At 43.2% G+C, this 25,858-nt stretch overlaps 1 protein-coding gene across 6 annotated transcripts in view; it reads left to right on the top strand.

The window, feature by feature from the left end:
- Window positions 1–25,858, top strand: part of LOC140427831 (sentrin-specific protease 7-like) — a 96,473-nt gene that overhangs the window by 57,787 nt on the left and 12,828 nt on the right. For all 6 annotated transcript variants that reach the window (XM_072513578.1, XM_072513577.1, XM_072513576.1 and 3 more), the window contains 11 exons: window positions 970–1,348; window positions 3,282–3,478; window positions 5,127–5,267; window positions 10,093–10,126; window positions 14,022–14,201; window positions 14,770–15,026; window positions 16,209–16,345; window positions 17,849–17,965; window positions 21,184–21,306; window positions 24,557–24,649; window positions 25,620–25,828. In XM_072513578.1, coding sequence (XP_072369679.1) covers window positions 970–1,348; window positions 3,282–3,478; window positions 5,127–5,267; window positions 10,093–10,126; window positions 14,022–14,201; window positions 14,770–15,026; window positions 16,209–16,345; window positions 17,849–17,965; window positions 21,184–21,306; window positions 24,557–24,649; window positions 25,620–25,828 — 1,867 coding nt within the window. The remainder of the gene's footprint in view (window positions 1–969; window positions 1,349–3,281; window positions 3,479–5,126; window positions 5,268–10,092; window positions 10,127–14,021; window positions 14,202–14,769; window positions 15,027–16,208; window positions 16,346–17,848; window positions 17,966–21,183; window positions 21,307–24,556; window positions 24,650–25,619; window positions 25,829–25,858) is intronic.

Below are 25,858 nucleotides of genomic sequence, written 5' to 3'. Positions count from 1 at the left end.
AATTCTGCCAGGGTGACTCCTGTCATGGTATGGGGAGTTGTCCTGTAATCAACTAAGAACTGTCCAACCTCGTCTATAGATGCGGCTGGCTGCTGCTTCATGCCGTTCTTAAAGGTCTACAGTGCATGCTCTGCCAGTTCATTGGACTACATGTGATAGGGCTTCATCCTAATGTGTTTAATGCCATTTGATTTCATAAAGGACTGGAACACCCTACTAGTGAAGGCCATGCCATTGTCAGATACTAAGACCTCCGGTATGCCGTGTTTGCAAAAACCTTTTGAAGTTTCTCAGTGGTGGTGGGGAAGGAGGTAGAGACCACACGATGTAACTCCATCCACTTGGAATGTGCATCCACCAAGATGGGGAACATGGGCCCCAAGAAAGGCCCAGCAAAGTCTACTTGTACCGTAGCCATGCCCTGCCTGGCCACTCACATGGATGTAGAAACGCCGAAGTGGGGAATTTCTGGTTTTCCTGGCATAAGTTATATTGTTGAATCTGGTCCATGATGTTCGTGTTGAGCCCAGATCACCAAGGGTAGCTCTTGCCGAGCATCTTTATTTTGGAAACCCCAGATGGCTATTATGCAATTCCATTATGATTGGGCAGTGCCCTGGGTGGGGAACCTGAGACCGTGGTGCTGTGAAGCAACAGTGCTATTCACTGTGCTACCGTGCAGCCCTCTAGTATGCTGTGAAAGGGATGCAAAACAACCTGGGTGGATTTTCCACACCCCCATGTTTTGTGGCGACAGAGGCGGCCTGCCGTTGGCTGGTGGCACTGACGATTCCTGTGCTGCTGGGAAACGTGCGACCGGGTTCGCCGCCGGTGGGACCTGAAGACACCACCGGCAAGAATGGCTGGAAAATTCCAGACAGTGTGTGAATAACAAGCATATGACACAACTGAAAAGCTAATGGGCAGCTCCTCCAGTTTCATTAAATATCCCTTTTGTTGTTGTTTCAGAAGGATGCTGAGGATTTGCTAAAGAAATTACTTGTATGTCTAACTTGCAAGGAGCAGACTGAAAATTGCCATTGCTTTAGTACGGATCGCAAAAATGGACAAGAAATTGATCCTCATTTAATGGAAATTACACAACCTGAATCATATCTACAGCAGGGACAACTTTCTCCCTTCAACACAAAACCGCAAAGTCCCAACTACAGAGACCAGCAGTTAGTCAGTAATGACTCTTCAACCCCTGATGGGAATATTAATCGCATTGAACCTCTGCATACCCCAGTGATAAATGAGCAGAACATTGGAGCAAGAATCCTGAGGACACCTACATCGAGTAGCCAGATAAAGCACTTAAAACCCGCAGCAGTTTCAAGTGAACCAAGTGAGTATTCTTGCTGTTAATGATGTTTCCGGGACCAATTTAAACAAAGACAATCGTGTTTACTACCTATTTAAATCTGTCAATCAGCTATCTGGCAGTTTGAATGAATGAACAAAGTGGCAACTCTTTGGTCTATGGATGTTTTGAAATATTCTTTGGAAGTCCATTGATTACTGTATTCCATGAAATGTTTCGTTTTATGATTGTTCAGGATCATATGGCCGTATTTTAATACAGATTTTATCAATTATAGAATTTGTTAACTAACAAAGCTATCCTTTGTGATCATAGATATTAAGTAAAATTAAATCTTAGATTTAAAAATAGTTTAATTTGAAGGATCTGTTAGCTCCTTCTCTTTCCCGCTTTTAAAAGAGAAAAGTAATGAATATAAATGTTGACTTTTTATCACTGCAATTTGTGATGCTACAACATACTTTTAATTACTTGATTTACGGTACGCAGGGACAAAAGGACAAGCCCTGAATTTCTGGAGGGTAGTGAATGGGGACTTTGCAAACCTAGGGTCTGAAGTTTGGGATGGAACTTACCTCTGCCCATTTCAGAAAGCGGTGCAAGTTCTAAGTGGAAGAAGGTTGCAGGCAAGTCATCTGGCCACCTTGTAAAACAGGCAGGTCTGGTGGAGTTCATGGACGACCCTAAAATTCCTCCCATTAGCCTCATGTCAGGCCGCAAAGGAGCTTCCAACTGAGAACTAATTTGAGGATCACATCCAGATTTAGATTGTGTATTCCTATAATATTTTGACGCATGCCTTGAGCTCTCTTAGAAGCAGGTTAAATAACTGTTGGCCGGAGTTTTTCATTGTGATGTTCCAATTTTCCTCGCAGCTGTTGAGATAGATGCCATTAGTCTGCTCTGACTAGCATGGGCTTCCTGCTCCTCCGAGTAGTTAAATAACCCCATACTTAAATTTTGGATAGATTCTAGAGCGGGATCCAAAGACAGAAGGAAAATAAGCTCAACCACACTTCTGCCAGCACAATGAAATGTGTATAATTTCAGCTCCACATGTCTTTACAAACATTTCACCACCACTCATCAGCTTGAGGTTCTGTGTCAGCTATTGTAAAATTTGCTGTTAGTTATATTGCTGTAGTATAGGGCCAAGACTATCTGCCGTAATCTGTAATGCTTGTGGAGGAAACCCACAGAAGAGGCCATAGTCTGTTCTGAGCAGTCTGTGGGCATAGGAGCAGATATAGGCTATTCAACTCCTCAAACCTGTTTTAGATTATGACTGATCTGCACCTCACTACCATTTACCTACCTCAGTCCTATATCACTTGGCTCTCTAACCTAACCCAAAATCTGTCAACTTCCATTTTGAAATTTTCAATTGATCTCCCTGAATTAATGTCTGTTTAGCAGGATAAAGGATAGGGACTTGTACCCTTATAAATATTTCAGGGATGGAAATAAATCAATTACTCACTTCTGAGTTTTTTCACACCATACTCCATGTGTATGATACTATTTGTGTGTATTTTGCTTTTTTGAAGTTCATTCATGATTTTTTTTGCACAGAAAAACTTAATTGCTGCTCATGGGACACATGAACAGGCTATTTATTACATTGTGCAAATTTTAGGAATCGTGAAGATTACCTTGATTTTGGTGTCAAGTACTATGGGCTATCTCTCATACCCAAATCCCCAAAATACCCTGTCATGCAGGAACAATGTCCCATTCTTTTTCCTCAAAAAATGCCAATGCTAGTTAATACAACATGGACTGTAAGTCTGAATGTAAATGTGTGTGTGTGTATGTATATATTTGAAAATACGTTGCTGAACTCTTCAGTGTACATACCGAACAGCAATAGGAGCAAAGTGTTAATCCATCTGTAAAATGTTGGAATGGATCCGCTTCATTGGTTGTTTTTCATGTTGTTTTTCATGTTGTGTTTCAGTTGTGCTTTCCAGTGATGATGAAGATGCAGATAAGGTCGACCCGATTATCCATTGTACCACATTAACTCCAGAGATTAAGCATTTATGTCTGGGGAGTAGAATGTGGGCAATTGAGAACAGTAAAAGAGAGACTGTGACTGTGCCAGTACCAGCAAAATCAGAGCCAGAGACTATGAAGGCATGTACATTAGAAAAGGTAACTAATGACACTACACCATGACCAAGAATTTGCTTTCAAGACCCATTATACTGCAGAAAAGGTAGAGATGATTCCGTAATAGAATACCCCTTTACATTTGAAGGCATTCATGATAGTTTCCTGATATGGTTCTTCATTTCTTCAATGTATTATATGCATTTTTGCAAAACAAGTAAAAATATTTACCCTCACATACAATTCATTACTGCTAACCGCTGCATAGAAAGCTACATAACTATATACTTAGCATTGTTTGTGATTTTAAAAACTGTGGGCAATATTCTCTGGCCTTCCCACAGCGTGTTTCCTGGTGGCAGGAGGCGGCCCGCCATTGGCGGGATGTTCCGACCCAGCTGCTGTCAATGGAATTCCCATTGAATCCACCCCACACCGCTGGGAGACCCCTGGTGGCGGTGTGCTGGAAAATCTTGCCAGTTATATATTAGAGGGGTGAGTTCACTTAAGGCTCATGACTGAATGGGCGGCATGATAGCACAGTGGTTAGCACTGTTGCTTCACAGCGCCAGGGTCTCAGGTTCGATTCCTGGCTTGGGTCCCTGTCTGTGTGAAGCCTGCACGCTCTCCCTGTGTCGGCGTGGGTTACCTCCGGGTGCTCTAGTTTCCTCCCACAAAGTCCCGAAAGAAGTGCTTGTTAGGTGAATTGTACATTCTGAATTCTCCCTCCGTGTATCCAAACAGGCGCTGGAGTGTGGCGACTCGGGGCTTTTCACAGTAACTTAATTGCAGTGTTAATGTAAACCTACTTGTGGCAATGAAGATTATTATTACGATGTTTTGAGCTGTCATCAAATGTAGTAGATGATTGGCACTGTAGCACAGTGGTTAGCACTGTTGCTTCACAGCGAGGGTCCCAGGTTCGATTCCCACTTGGGTCACTGTCTGTGCAGAGTCTGCATGTTCCCCCTGTGTCTGCGTGGGTTTCCTCCGGGTGCCTTAATTTCCTCCCCAAGTCCCGAAAGACGTGCTGTTAGGTGAATTGGACATTCTGAATTCTCCCTCCGTGTACCTGAACTGGCGGTGGAATGTGATGAGTAGGGGATTTTCACAGTAACTTCATTGCAGTGTTAATGTAAGCCTACTTGTGATAATAATAAAGATTATTATTAGATTGCTGATTCAGAATTACTTTGTTTTGATTGATATTTCATTTTTCCTTTCTTAAAGAGTGATTTAAAAAAAAAAAAAAAAAAAAAAAATCTTCCTTCTGGAACTATAAAAATAATTTAGCTATTACCTTTAACAGACCCCATTTTCAAATTTTTTTTTCCAGCTGCCATAAAACTGATCATTTCTCCCAGCAGTTCTGACTATAACTGGCGATCGGGATCATATTTTTGTTCCCCATATTGAAAGGGGTCTATAGCCTGTAACAGACAGGAGCTTTGAGGCTCTGTAGGTAGATCACTTTCAAAATGGAGCCATCGCATCACTAGTGTCAACGGGGTTGCAACCTCTCATTTTGAGACCATTGCCACTCTTGTTAACACCAAGCAAAGCCAGTGAAAATCAACATCCAAATTAGTGAATAAAAATGTTCAAAGACTCTCCAACAAATCAAAACCGTGAACTGCAAGAATTTTTTTTTTTTTTGCATCCTCTAATGTTGGATATCTGTTGTATTCAGGATGCATATGAAGTAACTGAGAAGAAAATTGAAACGGACTGTTCTTTGGAAACTAGTACAATGACGAAAGAAACATTGGATCTAACATTTGCTGCCGTACATATGGGAAAAATTGAGGGAAATGAACAAGGTTCTGTAATGGTATGTTGTTTTTATAGACAGCATTTTAATTTTTCATGATCAAGGTTGTTCGAGAGGGAGAAATAGGCATATTGTTCTGGTACCTTGCACTGTCCATTGCTTTTCATGTGACAAAATATATACTGAAAATCTACTTTAATTTGCTGATGTTATGTTTTGTACTGGCACTGGAGGCCCACAGTGAGAAACTTTTTTTGCGCTTTCAACAATTTTGAAGTTTATTATAGTGCAGTTTACTTGTTTTTCACAGGTTAGTACTTTTTTAATTTTCAAACTTGGGACTTGTACATTTTAAGGCCCTTAATCAATTCATCTTAATCAAATTGCTCCGCTTCCCAGCAGCTCCTAGGCACTGCATCATACAAGAATGAGATCAGAAGAGTACTAATACTGGACATTCTGGAAAAACAAAACCACTAAAGTGCAAATCTGGATTAAACTAATCAGTTAACACTATCTAGTGTCGAAGCTTTCGTTTAGACCAGTGCACCATGCTTGTAGTGTGTAGCGTTGCTAGACTCCTTCAAAAATACACAAACTCCAGACTTCTACCACCTAGGAGGATAACGACAGCGGGTGCATGGGAATCCTACCACCTGAAAGTCATCCTGCCGTGGAAATATATCACCATTCTTTCATTATTGCTGGGTCAAAATCCTGGAAATCCTATTTAGCCACATTGTGGAAGTACCGTAACCATATGGATTTCAGTGGTTCAAGAAGATGGCTCACCACTACGTGAGGGCAATTGGGGATAAGAACATAAGAACGAGGAGCAGGAGTAGGCCACCTGGCCCTTCGAGCCTGCTCCGCCATTCAATGAGATCATAGCTGATCTTTTGTGGACTCAGCTCCACTTTCCCACCCGAACACAACCCTTTATTCCTTTATTCTTCAAAAAACTATCTATCTTTATCTTGAAAACATTTAATGAAGGAGCCTCAACTGCTTCCCTGGGCAGGGAATTCCATAGATAATGGGCAATGAATGCTGTCCTAGCCACCAATGCCTACAACCCATGATTGAATAAAAATAAAAAATTTTCTTCATACTTTGCTCGTTGGATGGAGTGTTATTCAGAATCATATTCGCAAATGTAATCCGTAATATGTTGAAACTTGCAACTTATCACAAAGATTTAAGCACTGTATAATAGTATATTACTATTACTATATTTTCCAGTGCATCCTACTTTTGTATTTTCTGTCGTTTTCATATGGATAGATTTGATCTTTTCTGTTCGCTTGCATTTCCCATCCTTCACAATTGCATTACACACAACTTTACTGGTAGAGGCATGTGAATGAGAAGTAGATTCTGTACCGTGGAGTTACATCCAGTCAATTAGTGATGTTGAATTTAACCAGGACGGTCGTACAGCTTCAAAGATATGGAATAATGATTCAAATAGCAAGCTGAAAACATTGAATTTTGTTGAGAGAAAGGTGAGGTTGAAGGCAGCCTGGTATTAGAATGGTGGATAGATTTTGCTTAAGGAAAAGGGTAATGACAAATGTTCTGAAATGCTGGACCTTTTTGGTTTAGAGTTATGTCTATTAAGAAGTGATGGTGGAGGGATAAGGGATGTGATGGGATGTTCTGATTTATTTTTAGCATTCAGGAAGATCCTGGAGTAATAGGAGGTCAAGAAAAGTTCAGGGGGATGGTGGCACAGTGGTTAGCTGCTGCCTCACGGCACTGAGGACCCGGATTCGATCCCGGCCCTGAGTTGCTGCCCATGTGGAGTTTGCATGTTTTCCCCGTGTTTGCGTGGGTCTCACCCCTACAACCGAAAGATGTACAGGCTCGGTGGATTGGCCACGCTAAATTGCCGCTTTAATTGGAAAAGAAAAAGAATTGGGTATTCTGAATTTATTTCAAAGAAAAGATTATGGGGGAAGTACTCGAGGAAGGAAAGCCAGGCTGAATTGATTAGGTCACTTGTGAGCCATTTGAACAGGCATATCTGCATTATAAGAATTTTTCTTGTCCATGTTCATACTTGATATGTATTTCTCCTCCATTTAATAACTTTCCATTTTTGAACTTGTAGTTGTCTCAAAACGACTTGCCCACTTCTCTCCCAACTTTTTCTTCATTTGAGTTTATGCCCAGATCTAGCACTGAGCTTTATCTGGTTTATGGCACCAACAACACTCTGTGTGTTGCACTTTATATGACTTACCACAGTGCTTCATCCTCCTCTGATCTCTCTGCAGCAATCATTCAATCCTCTTTCACTGCCCCTTGCCTATGGGACTGCTCTTGCATAGTTCCATTCTATTTGTTCCAGGTCTGCCTTTGCCTTCAGTGCAGTCATCTCCATGTTCCCAAAGATCAACCCAGTGGCTCTGTTTTCTTCCTGTTCTGGAGTATCGAAAAGTCAGCTGTAAGGAGAGACGAGCAGCAGTTTTATTTAGCAACCTAGGTGATACCATGATGTATCCTGATATGCCACTTCAGCCCTCCCTTTTGACGCGAGGCTACTAACTCCCACTCGTATTACCACCAGTGCATGAGAGATAATTCTGACCCACGGATGTCTTGTTGCATTTGGTTTGGTTCTCACATTTTCATTTGTTTGACTTGCGGTTGAATTTGGTTGTACTGCTTCATTGCTGCCCAGGCCTCCTTCCAGAACTCCAGTAGATATTCAGCGGTTTTGGAATTTACTTCCCCTCGGGAAGCCCGTATCTCTGTAAGTCCTTCTTTAAATCATCAGTTCTATTCACTCGCTCCTTACAAGAACTTTGGTTGTTGATCATTGCCGAATGTCTGATTTGTTGTTGGGGGTGGAAGCAGAAACTCGAGTTGATCACTGGGCAGTGGATGCCACCTTACTGGTATTGAGGCTCGTTGGTCATGCAGTATTCCCCTTCGCCATGGTATGCCACCTAAATTGGTTCATGGCGGCACTGGAAATTTCAAGTGCACAGTTTAGGGTAGTGTTAAACCCGCATGTAGCTCTCATCCTTATCCCTACGGGATGTGGGTGGGCAACATTATTCCCTTTCTCCCTGTCCCCATTCTGTGATTCTTGCAGAGAGGGTTCCCCTCTGGGTTGCATGTTTGGATTTGGGGTGTTACTTTAGTTAATTCCTGAATCTCTCATGATCCTAGTTATTTCCTACCTCATAGACGGGGTTGTATTCCCTCCTTTCTGTAAATTAAAAAAGTCACTCACCACCCTGACTTGGAAATGTAGTGACGTTCCTTCGCTGGGGCAAAATCCTGAAACTCCCTTTCCATCAGCCCTGTGGGTGTACCTACACCTCACGGACTGCAGCAGTTCAAGGCGGCAGCTCACCACCTTCTGAAGGGCAACTAGGGATGGATAATAAATACTGGCCTAACCAGGGACACCCCCATCCTGCGTAAATGAATTTAAAAAAACTTTTAACTTATCTATCCTGATATTTTGCTGCTGTGCCAAGTCATCTTCATATCTTAATTTGACCCTGAGGCCAAGTAATCAGTTTATTGCAGTATAACTCATGGCTCATTTATAAACTTATTTTTATCTTGACCCAAAGGAAAAAAATCCTTTAGCTTGTAATAGACTGACCTGCTCAACTTCCTGGCCAAAAGGTCATATTCATTCCAAATTTTTTTTTAAAAACTGCAAACTTCAAGCCTGTATTGACAACTTTGCCAAACCTTGGAGATCCCATGATGCATTCTGATTTGCCACTTCATTCCTCATTGTAATGCTGCCTCCTTCCCTGATTGCCTTATGTTATGCCTCTTTGGTTTCTGGACTTCGGATGGATGAAACTTAAAAATCTTTGTCTTCATCTACAAGCCCCTCCAAAAGCTCCTCCCATCTTGCTTTTTACAACCTTTTTCAATCTGGTCTCCCCTGCCGCATCCTTTGTTCCTCTGCCTGTGGCCTCCTACACATCACCCATTCTATCCATTCAATTTTTCACCACACGCTCTGCTTAACTAACATGACATTAACTCCAAGCCTCTCAACATCTTCATGTGGTCCTCTTGTTCATCCAGATTTAATACAGGATGAGCTTCTGATGTGTCGGGTGTGCCCAATTTATTCTCTTTCATAGTTCAGAGTCTATTCTATGCAGTGGAACTACTTTCTCCAGCCTGTGTATAAAATTAGCTCTGTTGTCATTCCACTAAATCTGCTGTGTCCTTCTGTGTATTAACTTTGATACAAGGTAATTGTGATAACTGTTTCATATTCAATTTACTGGTAACTCTGCAGTATGAAATAATTTTCAGTTTTAAAGGCACGAGTATAGTCCACTCCAGGATTTGGCAAAACCCATGTTTTTTTTAAAAAACTCCTGTGGAGAAACTTGCCCAACATTACCCCAGAAAATTAATCTTACATCTTTAGCCTCACGTCTTCCTTCGATTTGTAAATCTGTTTATCTATAAAGTTGCGTTTTTCCCCAATGCTGCAATTAATTGAATATTGGGTAAAACTGCAATTTGAGACCTGACATGTTCCATTGCTTTCTTGGTCTAATCACGTGACTTCTTCATTTGTGATGGGCAGGGGGTTTGAAGTGATTTGTGAAATATGAATGCTCAAATACTGGCTGAATCTCAGTGGAACAGAACTTAACTGATTGTTTTGTTACATCATGGCACTCCTCGCACTATGGTTTCTTTCCAAGGGGGTGGGTACCTCCACATTATTGTGTTCATCAGGCTTTATGATTTTTCTAGATTGGTATTAATGTAATTCTGTAATCAAGTGAAGTCACACCCAGCCAAAACTCATTTTGTGGCAGTATGAACATAATTTCAAATGTCTTTTAATTTTTAAAACCGTTTTTTTGTTTTGTTTTTCTTGCAGTTTGGTCACGACAATATTGCAATATCCTTTTCAGGTAAAATATTTAAGATGTCCGTACAATTATAATTAGAAATGACCAAAGTGTTCAGTGTCAACATAGGAGAATGGGGATTATTTGCGAGGTAAGCTTTTGGAAAAATGGGTGCTGGTGTAGTAAAACTCCTAAATAGCGCAGCTTTAAGTTTCTGATTGCTGGATTTGAGATCGTTCTGGGCTGGAATGTTTTTTTCCAGATCTTCAGACTGATTTTAATCTGAGTTTCGAACTTGTACGAATGCGTGTTTTTTTCTTAGATGTATATGGATTTAATCAATCATTTTTGGAACACAATATTTGGTGAAACTTATTTTTCTTAGCGTGTTCAAACCTAATTGTGTTTTTATTACAACTATATACGTATATTCGAGTGTCAAACCTAATTGTGTTATTGTTTTACAACTATATACGTATATTCGAGTGTCAAACCTAATTGTGTTATTGTTTTACAACTATATACGTATATTCGAGTTTAAACATAAGTCTGAAATCCACAATTGGTACATCTTAATTGAATTTTAAGTGTGCTTGATCCATTTTTTAATCTTTAAAAAGCTGTCCTTGCCCCTCCAATGTCTGCTGTTTTTTCCTCCAGTGAATGGCTGAGCCATACAGGCCCATGAGAGTGCCTGGTTTCACCCCAGGCCTGCTAACTAGCTGGTTTCAGCTAGGGTGGCTGCAGCAGCACTACATTTCACCTTCCTTCTAAAATTAGGAAGGGGAATATCCAGCACGACTGATTTAGTTCACTTGATTGGTCCCTGGGTTGAGAGGATTGCCCTACAATGAATGAATTGAGTCTATTTTGTCTAGCGTTTAGGAGAATGAGAGGTGATCTATTTGAAACTTACGAGCTTCTGAAGAGGCTTGGCAGGATAGATATCAGAGTGCCAGGGAAATTTAGAGCGCCGGATTACTGTCTCAGTATAGGGGATCCATCATTTAGGACTAAGATGGGGAGGAATTTCTTCACTCAGAGGGTTGTGCATCTTTGTGGGAGAAAACCGGAGCACCCGGAGGAAACCCATGCAGACTCCACACAGACAGTGACCCATCTGGGATTCGAACCCGGGACCCTGGCGCTGTGAAGCAACAGTGCTAACCACTGCTACCACAGAGGGTTGTTGACGCTCCAATATTGTTGATATCACTGTTGAATTTACTCAGATTTTTCATCTCTCAGGGATATGGGGAGCAGGTGGAAAAGTGGATTGAGGCAGAAGATCAGCTCCGCTCCATGATTGTATTACATGGAAGAGAATCGAGTGGCTGCATAGTCTACTCCTATTTCTGTTTATGTTCTTAAAACTACTGCTCCGAATTGTCCCAGAATGTGTGGATGCTGGGTAAAGGACGCACCCGCCCCATTGTGCTATTCTAGGAGAATAGCAGGTCAGCCCCTCTGGACTCTCAGTGCATGGCACCGAACGCAATCTGATTCATGCCCACACTGGATGTGGACCAGACTTGCATATGCAGAGTCTCCCGGCGCCTGTGATTCACCAGTCCTGCTGGCAGGAATCACCACTGGTCGCCATCAACGGGGATGTGGTGACCACACTGGGGCTCAAAGGCCATTGGAGTCTCCGGGTGGGAGGGGGCAGGGTGCCTGGAACCCTGGCACTGAGGGTGTGCCAAAGGGCACTATCGGAGTGCCAGGCAGCTGTGCCAAGGGATCTGAGAGGGAGCATGGTCATAAAAGGGGAGGGGTGGCATGAGGGGAGTGGGGAGCCTTCGACAGCCCCATCGCAGGGTGTCGGTCAGTTTGTTTTGGGTTGTGGGTGGGGGGGCTGTGTATGGGTTGTCTGCAGATTGGAGTGCCCTAAGTGACTGAACAGGCAGCGGGAATATCACCAGTTTTCACACCCAAAATTACACACTGGGCTCGAATCTCCGGCCGCTTTGCGGTGAGCCTCCCGACAGCCTTCATGCCTCGTGGAATTCACCGAGGTCCCGCAAGACATCGGAGTCGGAACTCTACCCCAAATGGTGAGACCAAGTGATGGTCGCGGAAGTAGTTGTAAATCTGCTTACGACCTAACTGCCCAAGATTCACCAGCCTCCCTTGATTGTTCGGCCTCCCCAGGGAGGTTGCAGCCGAGCGCCAAACAGTGCTGGTCCACACAAACGTGGACCAGGCGGAATGGCACCCGGTGCTCTCCTGGGCCATCTGAGACCCCTGGGTGGTCTGGGTAAATGCAGGGTGACTCCCTGGCCCTCTCCCTGGAACGTGGGAACCTTGGCACTGCCAAGGTGCCTGGATGGCACTGCCAGGCCAGCAGGAGCACTGTGCTCCAGGTTGGCAGTGGAGGGTGCCCGAGCAAAGGTCAGGGGCCGAGGGGGATCCATGCCCATGAAATGAGGGTGGCGGGGGGATTTGAAGGGTGGGGGGAATGCAGGGAAGGTAGGTAGGGGCTTCTGGGAGGTTGGAGGGGTGATGGGTGGGGGTCCTGGAAGGAAGGGGGTGCTGTAAAAGGGGGCTTGGGTGGGGGGGGGAGCTGAAAAGGGGGGATCCCCAGGGACCCCATAGCAGGGTGTCCTCACTTGGGTGGGGGGGGGGGGTAGTGTCCATTTGTGTAGGGGTGACATTGTCCATGGTTGGGGGGGCTGGGGAGAGAGAGAGACCCACCAGCTCACTTGGAGATCGGGGCACCCTTTAAAAATAGGATGTCGGAGTTCAGCTCCCCAGTGCTGAAACAAATTCTACCTTTGGGCTGAACCAGCGAGAAACACCCCAGGGCCCAAAAAAGTGACAATGTTATTGAATAGCGGTTGGGAAATCGCCGGCTCCCTGAAAAACCCACCACAAATGTTTTGGGACAATCGTGCCCGTATTCAATTTTTGGGAGAATTCAACCCAGGAACAGCTCTGTTGAGATATCTTGCACCTTGTTCACTCCACAAGTTGAATAAGCTGTTGACATTTGTCACTTACAGAAGTGCTGATCTATTGACAAGATGAGAGGAGTTCATGAACCATTATGAACCATATTCCCTGTTAAGGTGTTATCCTTGGGCAGCACAGTGGTTGCTTCACTGTTGCTTCACAGCACCAGGGTCCCAGGTTCAATTCCCGGCTCTGATCACTGTCTGTGCAGAGTCTGCACATTGTCTCTGTGGCTGCGTGAGTTTCCTCGGGTGCTCCGGTTTCCTCCCAGTCAAAATGATGTGCTGTTAGGTGATTGGTCATACTAAATTGCCCGTTAGTGTCAAAAAGGTTAGATGGGAATTATGGGCATAGGGCAGGGAAATGGATGGGGTGCTCTTTGGGAGGGTCGGTGCAGACTGATGGGCCGAATGGATTCCTTCCGCACTGTAGGTATTCTATTAATATGGTTACTAGGGGTTAGATGGTGCCTTCTGTTCGGGTATCCTGTGCATTTTGGAAGTACTGACAAGGTAGTTCCTAGCTCCCTTCCACATCTCCCCCTCTGCTAGCCTAGCCCCAGTGAAACCCCAGGCTTGCCGTTTAAGTCCAGGTCCATGGCATAGATAATTTGGGTACTTCCTGTATTCCCAGCAGTAGATATTACTCTGTGGTGCGACTGGGACTAGAGAGCTGCTGGCCATTTGATTGGCCACATCCGTAAGAGGTGAGACTTCCTCCCAAATTGGGGCAAAAGCCTTGCTCAACCGCCATTAAATTATTGCAGGGCATCCTGTCAAGTGGAGGTGGACTCGCCCCCGACTTTTCAGCAGGGTAATAGGGCCAGCACCTTGTACTTACAATTCCTGCAATTATTATTGTCATCTTTTTTTTTTTTAAGAAAAGCTGGTTAACTTTGGGAGAACCAGAGTCCACTATTTTCCGAATGGACTTGGAATATTGAGTAATGATATGACGTTAATACATTAATTTATCTCAATATTGAACTTTTATTTTTGTTTTGCAGATTTGTCTGGTATAAACCATTCATTACTACTGAATGCCTCTCACTTGAAGAAATACAGTGTGTGGGAGGGACTGTCTGACACCGTCTGCGGGAATCACTCAATCATTTTCCTGTGGTTTGCTGCAGATTATATAGATGAAGTTAACAAACAGTCACAAACCAGTCCTTCAAAACATGATTGTAAGTGTGCATTTGTCCCTTTTTATGCAATTTTATAACAATTGTTTTAGAATTTCTTGCAACGCATTCCCACTTTAAAGGAGGGGTTATTGGGTTACGGGCTAGGGAGGAAGTGAGGGCTTAAGTGGGTCGGTGCAGACTCGATGGGCCGGATGGCCTCCTTCTGCACTGTATGTTCTATGTTCTCTAAATAAGTCTCTGGCACTAGAAATTGTGCTGCATAATAGAGAGGTTTCCCATTATTGGTTAGAAAATCTATCCATTGAGATTCTACTGATGCCAGAGAGTTAAAATACCTTGAGTCCATTTTCTGGGGCAGGAGGTGAGTTTTGAACTCTGCTACCAATCTGCCTAAAATTAATATCGCGAACCTCATTCTAAAACGGCTTTTCATAAAATTAGAGAGAATTTTCTTTTTTTAAACAAAATTTCATCTCATTAATCTGAGATTCTGTTCAAGATCCTTTGTACATGATCTGCATTTGTGAAGTTGTAAACCAATTAGAAAGCCTGATTTGGTGTTTTTGTGTTGATTCCTGTATTTCATTACAGCTGTTTTTCTTTGCAGATAAGTGTAACGAATTTATCTTCATTCAACTTTTCAAACCTTTGCAAACAACAGAAACAGCAGCTTTGAAAAAAATCATGACCGATATAAGTGAAAAGCATGAAATTACAGACTTATGCGATGTTATGCCATTGGATGAAACTTATCAGCTGCTGGCTAACTTTAGTTCAGAGCAGAGTTCCTTGTTGTCGTGCTGCAAAAGCTTGCAGCAGCAAGTGGATATGGCTACAGTATCGCAGGAGTCTAATTTGTCTCAGGTGACTTAATAAATTAAGGCAGGTCCCTGACAATTCTTTCAGTTTATACAAGAAAAAAAAGTAATCGAGCAGGAAGGCACGAGGTGGAGACCCTGCCACCTTCCAGACAACCACCATTCCTTCCTGCCCACAGGGCAATTGAGGCCCCCCAAATGTCTAATTGAGGGTCAATAGAGGGCTTCATCCCACCACTGCAGGTATTCTGCCAGCAGGGGGGGCCCATGTCACATTGGCTGGCTGCTGGCTATACCCAAGCTGCCTGTCTACAAACTTGACAGAGGTGGGGAGGGGTGTGAAGGGCCCTGTTGGAGGCAAGAGCTGGCCCACTAAAAGCCCAACCTTCATTCCCCACACTGACCATCACCCCCTCCAACTCGCCTGGCCCCAACGAGCTTACCCACTTAACTTTACTCCAGGCCCCCAGCGCGTTCCTGGCCTATGGTCTCCTGTAGTCTTAGCAGTGGCCACAACCCTGGTGGTGCTGCTGGCCCTGAAAAGCACCTGGCTGTCTGCTTGGCAGCTCTTGGAGATGGGATTTTTGTCTCAAAGCGCTGGAAATCCTATTGACAGGCAACAGATTGCCAAATTAGCATTTAGTTTTGTCTAGGCTCCAGAAATGGGCCCTGCTATGGATGCCACCAGCTTACCAACCGTAGACGGGGCCAGCAATACAGCCATTAAATTCAGCCCTTGTGTGGGAAGCAGAAATGTAATCGTTGTAAAGCAGGGAGTCAAACTTGTGTTTTTCTGTTAAGGAACACTGGACTAATGAGAATGAACTTACTTCTGCATTGGAATGTATTGTACTTAAAATGTGAATGTTTAATGTTGTATCCAACGTTTAAAGAATATCTGAAGCTCAGCAGTAACATTTCTTCCTTTTAAGATTTGCCACTCACAACTGCTGATTAGTAATATGCAATGGAGCTGATTGCAAATACATTTGAAATATCACTGTTGAGCTTCAAACATTAGAATATTGAATTTGTAAGTGTGATTATAGTGCTATTACAATCTGGGCCTGAACATGTTAACTAGTTATGCTGCTGAAGTAAAGTTGGAATTGCCATTTGTTGAAATTGCCTTTTGTGGGTGTAAGAGAAAAAGCAATCACCTGTACTCCAGAATCTCTCTTGAATAATATAAACTTTTTTGCTTATCGTTCTGCTTTCACTTCTGTAGGAGGAAAATGCAAGTCCAGTGAGACCAAATAATTACACCTTGTGTCATATGCGGAGAAAGGGCCAGTACATGGTCTCAATTGCATCAAAACAAGAGAAGGAAAAGCACACATTTAGGCAGAGTGGACCAGTTCAGAAGTAAGCTTATTTATTTTATTTGTTCACTGGATGTGAACATAGTGTTTCCCATTCCCAACTGCCCTTAAGCGCAGCTCTTAATGACTTGGTCATTTGGTAAAAGACTGATTGTTGGCTTGTCAGGAGCCAGCTCTAATAATTGCCAGGTGCATTATTATGAATATGGTGGTTCTCTCTTCACTGATCTTAACACAATACTTTTTGCATGATCCTTTAGGGAGTTCTATAAAGTAAAAGCTAATTTATGTTGTAAATATATCTCCAGGGTTATCTGTGGATTAGACATGTCTAATTATGTTGTGAATTTTCTTCTGCCCCCAATCAATTACATACATATAGAAGATAGGAGCAGGAGGAGGTCTTTTGGTCCTTCTAGCCTGCTCCGCCATTTATCAAGATCATGGCTGATCATCCAACTCAACAGCCCAATCCTGCTTTCTCATTAATTGAATGTGTTAATGAAAAAAAATAGTGGGTGATATGCTTGAACGTTTTGTATAAGTTTCTATGTAATATATTGCAGTATGCATATTACAATTATGTTCATGTGTAGTTTTGCCGATCTACAAAAAATGCACCTTCGACAATCTATTTCTGTCTTACCCTGGCGTTATGAGCCATTTTCCGTGGGAGTTCTTCAATACAAAATAATTGTAATTGAAGAATTTGATTTAATATTAATAGATGATCAAATGTCATCCTGCCCAGTATAGGGTTGATTTGAGTCACATGCTACTTATATCCAGCATGTCTACCACTGTCATTTTACCAAGCATTTCTCTTGGAGCTAGACCTGGTTTTAGTGGGTATGAAAGCATTGTTGCATTCCATGTATCCTTCATAATATGACATGCGCACCTGCATGGATTTCTTTTTCAGATTGCATGTTTGGAAAATACATTGGAACGATTATAAGCAATTTAAATGCCCACAAAAATATGGGCATTTTATATATGGTTGAAATTTCTCTGCAATTGAAATAATTCATTTTGTGCTGGTCAAAGTATTTTTTTCACCCAGGGCCAATAATTTATTACCCTTGTGGCTCTGCTTCTAGATCTTGGAAAATTTCACTTTGTAATCTGGGTTCTTTTATCGCCGAGGGTATCCCCAGATGTCAGCTCAGTCCCAGCTTCTCTGTCATGAGGTGTTGAAGTAAATGTGAACTTGAGGAGTCAATCTGTATTCCACTGCACTATGGCACATGAATGTGTTTAATACAACTAAATTAGGGTTACCTGTTTCTCTGGTGTAGAAATCTAACAAATACCCAGATGCTCCGTTTAATATACATAAGTGAAACCTTAAAATGAGCACAATTTGCCCCTTATCACCAAAGTATTCCATACTCATAAATTAAGGCTTGCTTCCATATTATCTATTCCTGTATATCACAAATTAATACAGGTATTGTACAATTGAAATTATTTTATTCTGATGATTGATTTTTTTTTTAAAAGAAAGGGGGAAATAATTTTAATGTGTGTTTTTTTGCCCACTCAGAATTATAGTATTCCCTCCTCCACCAACTAAAGGAGGGCTTGCTGTTACGACTGAAGATCTGGAATGTCTGGAAGAGGGAGAGTTTCTCAATGATGTTATCATTGATTTCTATTTAAAGTAAGTGTTTAGGTCTTTATTGTTCTGGAAGAATGCCATACTTTACTGGAGGTGGTTATTTTGAGAAGAAAGATTTGGCAATTCATATTACAATTATTAATTCTTGTTTTGAAATATATAAAGAACATTAACAAGATATTCTGAGCTTGTACCAAACATTAAACCTGAATGCCCTTAGCTTGTTTGGTCTTTTGCAGTGACAGGCTAATAAAATGCTTGTTGGTCTGGATTTTGCATTCAGTGGCGAAGCCATGCTGCATGCCACTGACCTTGAAGAAAACTGGCCACAAAGATCTGGTTTTGTGGCATGGGTTTCGCCTTTCTCAACATTAACTTCATTTTGTTGTCAGCTATAAGGGTACTCTGGCATCCTGCAACACTGAAATCTTCAAGCAGGCTTAATAGCCAATCACATTGGTTTTCTGTTTGTGAGAATTTTTCCGTAATCTACAAGCTGGTTTTGTCATTCACTTTTTCCAATATTACTGCAACTGAAGTAAAGATTGAGACATATCTAGTGGGATTAACTTCAAAAATATATATATTTTTTTTAAATTGTCATCGGATGGAGACATCTGCACATACAAAATAGGAGCAGAGATAGGCCATTCGGCCTCTTGTGCCTGCTTTGCCATTGGTAAGATCATGCCTGATATGTTTGTGTTTCACATTCTGCATTCCCATCTACCCCCAATAACCCAAGGGAATCAATCTACCTCCTTAAAATTTTCAGTGATTGACCCCCCCCCAACCGTCTTCTGACGCAGATCGTTCCACACAACCCTATGAGAGAGAGAAATTCTCTTAATTTCTGTCTCAAAAGGACGACCTCTAATTTTAAAACATTTGAGGTTCCACAAATGCACAACAGATTTTTTTTCAGGCCAGAGTTTTTCAGCAGTAAATTTATCATCGTATGTCATTAAAAAGCCAGTCACACTTAGTCAACATGACACTACTTTTTCAAGGATTTTTACAATGAGCATGGAGTATAAAAAAGGTCGAAGCTCACATCAATTCAGATGATTTCTAAAGAACCTCATTGTCAATATGGTAACAGACAGCCTGGAGGGAAATGTGGCGAAGGGTGGTGTTTTATCCACTGGCAGAATCCAAGTGGGTAATAATACTGACTCTGGCTACAGCTTCAGATTGAGAAAACAACTTTTGCACAAATTAGTGTTTTTAAAATTTTTTCATGGGATATGGACATCACTGGCTACATCAGCATTCTTATGCCCCAGAGAAGGTGGCGATGAAGTTCCAGGATTTTGACCCAGCGATAGTGAAGGAATGGCAATGTCTTTCCAAGTCAGGTTGAGGTGTGGCTTGGAAGGGAGCTTGCAGGTGCTTGTGTTCCTGTGCATCTGCTGCCTTTGTCGTTTTAGGTGGTAGAGGTTGCGAGTTTGGAAGGTGCTGCCGAACAAGCTTTGGTGAGTTGTGGAATTAGTTGCTGTATTTTTTTTGCGGTTCATGTTTAGAAGTGTTGCTCTCTGAAATAGATTTGTGTGATGACCCTAAAATAGGTGAATTTGCTATCTCGTAATTATATGATCTCCCCCTGGAAATAATGTATTCCGTGATTATGATACACTGATACCAGTAATTGAGTGGTCTGTTTTCCTTGCTTAACACTAGTCAGGAATTAATCTTGTGCTTTTAATGAATTATTCATATTATGTTGATATGTGTTAAAGAAAGAAACATTAGCTATAAGAACTAGGAGCAGGAGTAGGTCATCTGGCCACTCGAGCCTGCTCCGCCATTCAATAAGATCATGGCTGATCTTTTTGTGGACTCTCCACTTGCCTGCCTGCTCGCCATGGGCGCGATTCCCTGCCCCCGCGCCGGTTTGGAGAATCGTCTGCCGCGCCATTTTTCCCCGCGACGCCAGTCCGACGCCCTCCCCGCGATGCACCCAAGTGGCAGGAGCGACCCTGTCGATTACTGCGCGGCGCAGGCCAGAGAATCGCCCGGGACACCCAAAATGGCGATTCTCCGCTACACCCGCTAGTTTCCGGCCCGTATGGGCCGAGCAGCCTGCCCAAAATGACGACTTCCCGCTGGCGCCATCCGCACTTGGTCGCTGCTGGCGGGAACAACGCAGGAACGCTGGGGGGGGCGGCCTGTGGGTGGCGAGGGGGGTTCTTTCACCGGGGTTGCACTCAAAGGGGGTCTGGCCCGCGATCGGTGCCCACCGATCGGCGGCCCGGCCTCTCTGAAGGAGGACCTCCTTCCCTCCGCGCCCCGCAAGATCCATCCGACATCTTCTTGCGGGGCGCGGAGGGAAGGAGGCGGAGGGCCTCGGGGAGGATGGCAACCCGCACGTGCAGGTTGGCGCCGGCTCGCACCGGCCAAAACGCGCATGCGCGGGTGATGCCAGTTGGGCTGCGGATGACGCGGCCCCGCTTTTATGCGGCGCCAATGCCCGGCGCGTGCTGAGGACGCTGCTTTAGCGACACTCCCCCCCCCCCCCCCGCCCCCGGGTTTCTCACGGCCCCGATCCTAGCCCATTTCCGGGCCCTGAATCGGTTGAGATCGGGGCCGTTTCGCGCCGTCATGAACCTCAACGGCGTTCACGGCGCCGTGGGCACTTAGTCGCGGGAGCGGAGAATCGCGCCTCATAACCCTTAATCCCTTCGTTGTTCAAAAATCTATTTGCCGTACAACATTCAACAAGGTAGCCTCAACTGCTTCACTGGCCAGGGAATTCCACAGATTCACAACCCTTTGGGTAAAGAAGTTCCTCCTCAACTCGATCCTAAATCTGCTCCCCCTTATTTTGAGGCTATGCCCCCACCCCCCAGTTCTATTTTCACCCACCAGTGGAATCAACCTCCCTGTTTCTCTCTTATCCATTCCCTTTATAATTTGCTAAGTTTCTATAAGATCCCCCCCCCCCCCCCCCCCTCCACTCTTCTAAAATCCCAGCCTCTCCTCATAAGCCAATCGTTTCAATTCTGGATTCAATCTATCAAATCTCCTGCACACCCTCCAGTGCCAGTACATCCTTTCTCGAGTAAGGAGACCAAAACTGTACACAGTACTCTAGGTGTGGCCTCACCAGCACCCTATACAACTGCAACATAACCTCCCTCTAGCAATGAAGGACAACATTCCATTTGCCTTCTTAATTATCTGCAAACCAACTTTTTGTGATTCATACATTGATTAAAGTTCAGTATGAAGTTTAACTGGTGCTGTTTATTTTGCCTAAGGTACCTTTTGCTGGAGAAAGCACCCAAAGAACTTGCTGAACATACTCACATTTTTAGTAGCTTCTTTTATCGACGCCTGACCCGGAAGGACAATGCCGGATCAGAAGAGGCAACTAACCTCTCGTAAGCAAATTTTCTAAAAGTCACATGGATTACTTTTCTGGTCCTTACTAAACTATTCACACTTCTGTCACAGTTTTTAATCATTAATGTGCTACTATTTTAGAGCTGCCAGCCCTAGATGCATAGGTTTTGTGCAGCAGTCTAAAGGTGAACTTGCTGGATTCACTGAAATTAGCAGCTAGGAAATCGCACCTTTTCGCTGTATTAATGCTGGCTTTTTGTCGAATCAGTACAGCTTAGATGTATTCATTTTCATGGGGCCGGGAGTATGGTGATTATATTACTGGACCATTGATCCAGATGCCCAGATGGAGTTCAGATCCCAGCAGGGCAGCTAATTAATTCTAAGCTGTACTGATTCGACAAAAAGCCAGCATTAATACAGCGAAAAGGTGCGATTTCCTAGCTGCTAATTTCAGTAGGGCATCTGGAATTTAAAGCTAGTCTCATTAATGATGTTTGTGAAGCTAACAGATTGTTGTAAAAATCCATCTGACCTACTAATGCCCTCCAGAGGAGGAAATCTGCCAACCTGAACTGATTGATTCTTAACTGCCCTCTAAAATGACCTACCAAACTGTGCAGTTGTGTCAAACTGCTGCGGAAAGTTAAAGGAGAATGAAACCAGGCTAAAGACCTGGCAAGACCTGGGGCAGCACGGTAGCACAGTGGTTAGTACTGTGGCTTCACTGTGCCAGGGTCCCAGGTTCGATTCCCGGCTGGGTCACTGTGTGGAATCTGCACGTTCTCCCCGTGCCTGCATGGGTTTCCTCCGGGTGCTCCTGTTTCCTCCCACTTGTCCTGAAAGACGTGCTGTTAGGTGAATTGGACATTCTGAATTCTCCCTCTGTGTACCCGAACAGGCGCGGAATGTGGCAACTAGGGGCTTTTCACAGTAACTTCATTGCAATGTAAACCTACTTGTGACAAAAAAGATTATTATTAAAGACGTAGGCACCAGACACAACAAAGGCACATCTTTCCTCGTCGACCTTGCATAATCCTCCTCACCAACTTGTGCCAAAATTGGTAGAGCTGTCCCTCAGACTAGTCAAGCAACAGCATAGCCATATTCACTGAGCCATGTCTTACAGCTAATGGCCCATTTTCCTCTATACCTTCCATGGGTATGGCCTGTCCCCTCAGAACTAGTGGCAGAATGCATTACAGTAGGGAGTGAGAGACCTTGGGAGTAGTCAATATTGACTCCAAACCCCATGAAGTCTAATTTCATCAGATCAAATGTGGACAAGGAAATCTCCTGCTGATTACCAGCTACCGCCTTCTTTCAACTGATGAATCAGTATTCTTCCATGTTAAACACCACATGGAAGGAGCATTGAGTGTGAAAGGTACTTGGGGTGGGTCCATCATTAACAGAAGGTCAGTAGCACTACAGCTGACCAAGCTGCCTGAGCCCTGAAGGACATACCTACCAAACTGGACCTGCAGCAATGGTGAAGGAACCAACTGGAGCTTACAAATTATGGTTGAATACAGTTCTGCTGATGGCCCACAGCACCTCATGGAAACCTCATTGAGTTACTAAATCTGTTCTAAGTCTATCCCATTTAGCAAGATGTTATTGCCACCAATTGGAGGGTGAACACTCAATGTGAAGATGCAACTTCATCTCCACAAAGACTCTGCAATCGTCACTCCTACCAATAATGTCATGGACAGATGCACCTGTGACAGCTAGATTGGTGAGGGTAAGATCAAGTAGATTTTTCCCTCATCAACTGCTGCAGACCCAGTCTAGCAGCCATGTCCTTCAGGGCTTGGCCAGTAGTTGTACAATCAAGCCACTCTTGATGATGGACATCAAAGCCTCCTCACCCAGAGTACGTACTCTTGCATCTCAGTGCATCTTCCATTGGTGTTCAACATGAAGAGGTACTGATGCATTACCTGGGGTGAGGGGAAGGTGCGGAGAGGTGGGGGTGGTGGTGGTGATAGATGGTAATCAACAATAAGTTTCCTTGCCACAAAACTTCATTGGGTGCGGAGTCAATGTTGAAGACTTGCAGGGGAATGACTGAATGCCATCACTAATGGGTCTGTTCTGCTGGTGGAACAGGCCGTGTGATGTGTGATGCTTGTTTCGGGGACATTTTCAGTAAGGTATGTTGCAGTGCTTGCGACTATATCAGGCTGTTCTTTGACTGATCTGTGGAACAATTCTCCCAATTTTGGTACAAGCTCTCAGATGTAAGGAGGATGTGAAAGTGCTTATGCCGGGTGGTCCATCCAGTTTCATTCCTTTTGGACGTTGTAGTGGTTTGGTATAACTGAGTGCTTGCTCGGCCATTTCAGAGGACATTAGTCTCAACCAGTAAGGACAGTAGATTTCTTTCATTAATGAACCAGGTGGGTATTTATGACAGTCAACCATGGTTTCATGATGCCGTTACTGAGACTAGCTTTAATTTTGGATTAATTAATTAATTACATTTAAATTCCACCACCAGCTGATTTGAACCTGTGTCCCTAAAGCAGATTACTGCTCCGGTGGCATTACCACTATGCCACTGCCTCCACCACCACCACCACTCCCCAGGCTACTCTCTCTTACGAATGAAAGCTCACACAGTCTGTATATTCCTGGCCATTTACACACTTTTCTCCCCCCCCCCCCCCCCCCTTTTTATCAACTTTTTGGTGGCACTTTGCTGGTTTCTAAAACACCCAATTCTCCAACTTAGCCCTGTGTTTTGCAGCATTTATAAGCCTTGTTTTTAATCTAATACTATCTTTGATCACCTCAGTAAGATCCACTGATGGATCTTTGTCGCAGAATTTGTTTTGTCGCTGGTTATTTACCACCATGCCTTTTAGTCTATTTACCCAATCAAACTTAGCCAGCTCTCCTCCTTGTCTGGCCCTGCATTAACTAAGTGTTTGCAATTTTTTTTATTTTGCTCTGATTAAAACTTGTAAATATTTGGAATTTGTAATTATTTAGCAATTCTGTCTGTTGTAATTGTATGTACGTTTTGAGATGTACCAACTTCAAGCAAAATTGAGGATCTGCAGCTTGTTATGCTAGCACCGACAGATTTACAATGCCCACATTTGAATCTTTTCAAACCTTCAGTGTTGCAAATTTCTTTGTTTTTAAGCTATTAACTGGGTTTACTTAAAGAAGAAACAATAACAATTTGACTTTAGTTTTTGTAGATTTGTTAATCCTGAATTGCATGTTCACAATTTACCTACTTTAAAAGTGCATTTTATGCTGCCCTTGTAGAATACAGCACAAGAGACATCAACGTGTGAGAACATGGACTCGACATGTGGATATCTTTACAAAGGATTTTGTATTTGTGCCTGTTAATGAAGAGTAAGTGTGCTTTCTATAACCTGTTGTGGATGTTGCAGCTGAGATCACTCAGAAAAATTTGTTTGAGTAGAACACTAAACCTAGCTACAACATAAACGGAGAAAGCTGCAAAAACTCAGCAGGTCTGGCAGCATCAGTCGGGAGAGAAAACAGAGTTAATATTTTGAGTCCGTATACAAGAGGGGGTGGAACAGTCCTAGTGGGAGCTGGGAGAGATTGCAACAAAGCTGTAGCAAAGTTTAAGAACAAGCGACAGATGGGAGAGATAGTTTTGATTCGGAACTAAAAAAAATGTTTGGGATATAAAAAAGGTAAAGGTGGAGGAGAAATGTCAAAATCCTAAAATTTGAACTCTTAGTCCTGAGGGCTGAATGTGCGTAATCAGAAGATGAGGTGCTGCTCCTCTAGTTTTAGAGTTTCACTGGAACGTTGCAGCAGACCCAGGGCGGACATGTGAGCATGAGAGCATTAACTCTGTTTTCTCTCCCTCTGGATGCTGCCAGACCTGCTTGGATTTTTCCAACTGTCTCTGTTTTTGTTTCAGATTCCAGCATCCCCAGAATTTTGCTCTAAACCTAGATAAATTGATGAGACCAAACAGTCATTATTGATAGCTCACAGATTCTAAACTATTATGTGATTCTTTCACAAGCTGTTTAATAGAAGCTTGTTTTAATTATTAGACCTACAAATGATTTATTGTTCAGATTCACTCTATCCTGATTCCTTCATTTTATATGCTCTGCTGCCAGGCTATGTAATAATGAGCAAAGCAACAGTAAACTCCTGTAGTGCTTCAGGTGCCTGTAACTCACTACCAGTACTTGTGCCAGGGTTATTCTTGGGCTCTTGACCATCTCCTAAAGTTAAGAATGAGGAGAGCTCAATAAAGTTGGTATCTTTAAACTAGGGAATAATGGGTAAAAATTAATTCCTTGTTAACTTCTGACCGGACATGTTTTGCTTGCAGATCACATTGGTATCTTGCTGTTATTTGTTTTCCTGCATTGGACAAAATAGTTTATGAAACTGATTTTACCACTGAAACAAATGAAAGCAAATTACTTTCAAATCCGCCTTCCACACCTAATGATGAGAAAATGAGTAAAGAACAAGTGTCATCATCTGATGAATCTGATGGGAATACCTTTCCGCATGCACCGTCACAGGATTCAGCAAGTAAGCACTTGGCTTTTACTTGAATAGATA

The sequence above is a fragment of the Scyliorhinus torazame genome, chromosome 8, assembly GCF_047496885.1.
Source record: "Scyliorhinus torazame isolate Kashiwa2021f chromosome 8, sScyTor2.1, whole genome shotgun sequence".
Taxonomy (NCBI): Eukaryota; Metazoa; Chordata; class Chondrichthyes; order Carcharhiniformes; family Scyliorhinidae; genus Scyliorhinus; species Scyliorhinus torazame.
The sequence above is the reverse complement of the archived record's forward strand: the minus strand, read 5'-3'. Positions and strand labels throughout refer to the sequence as shown.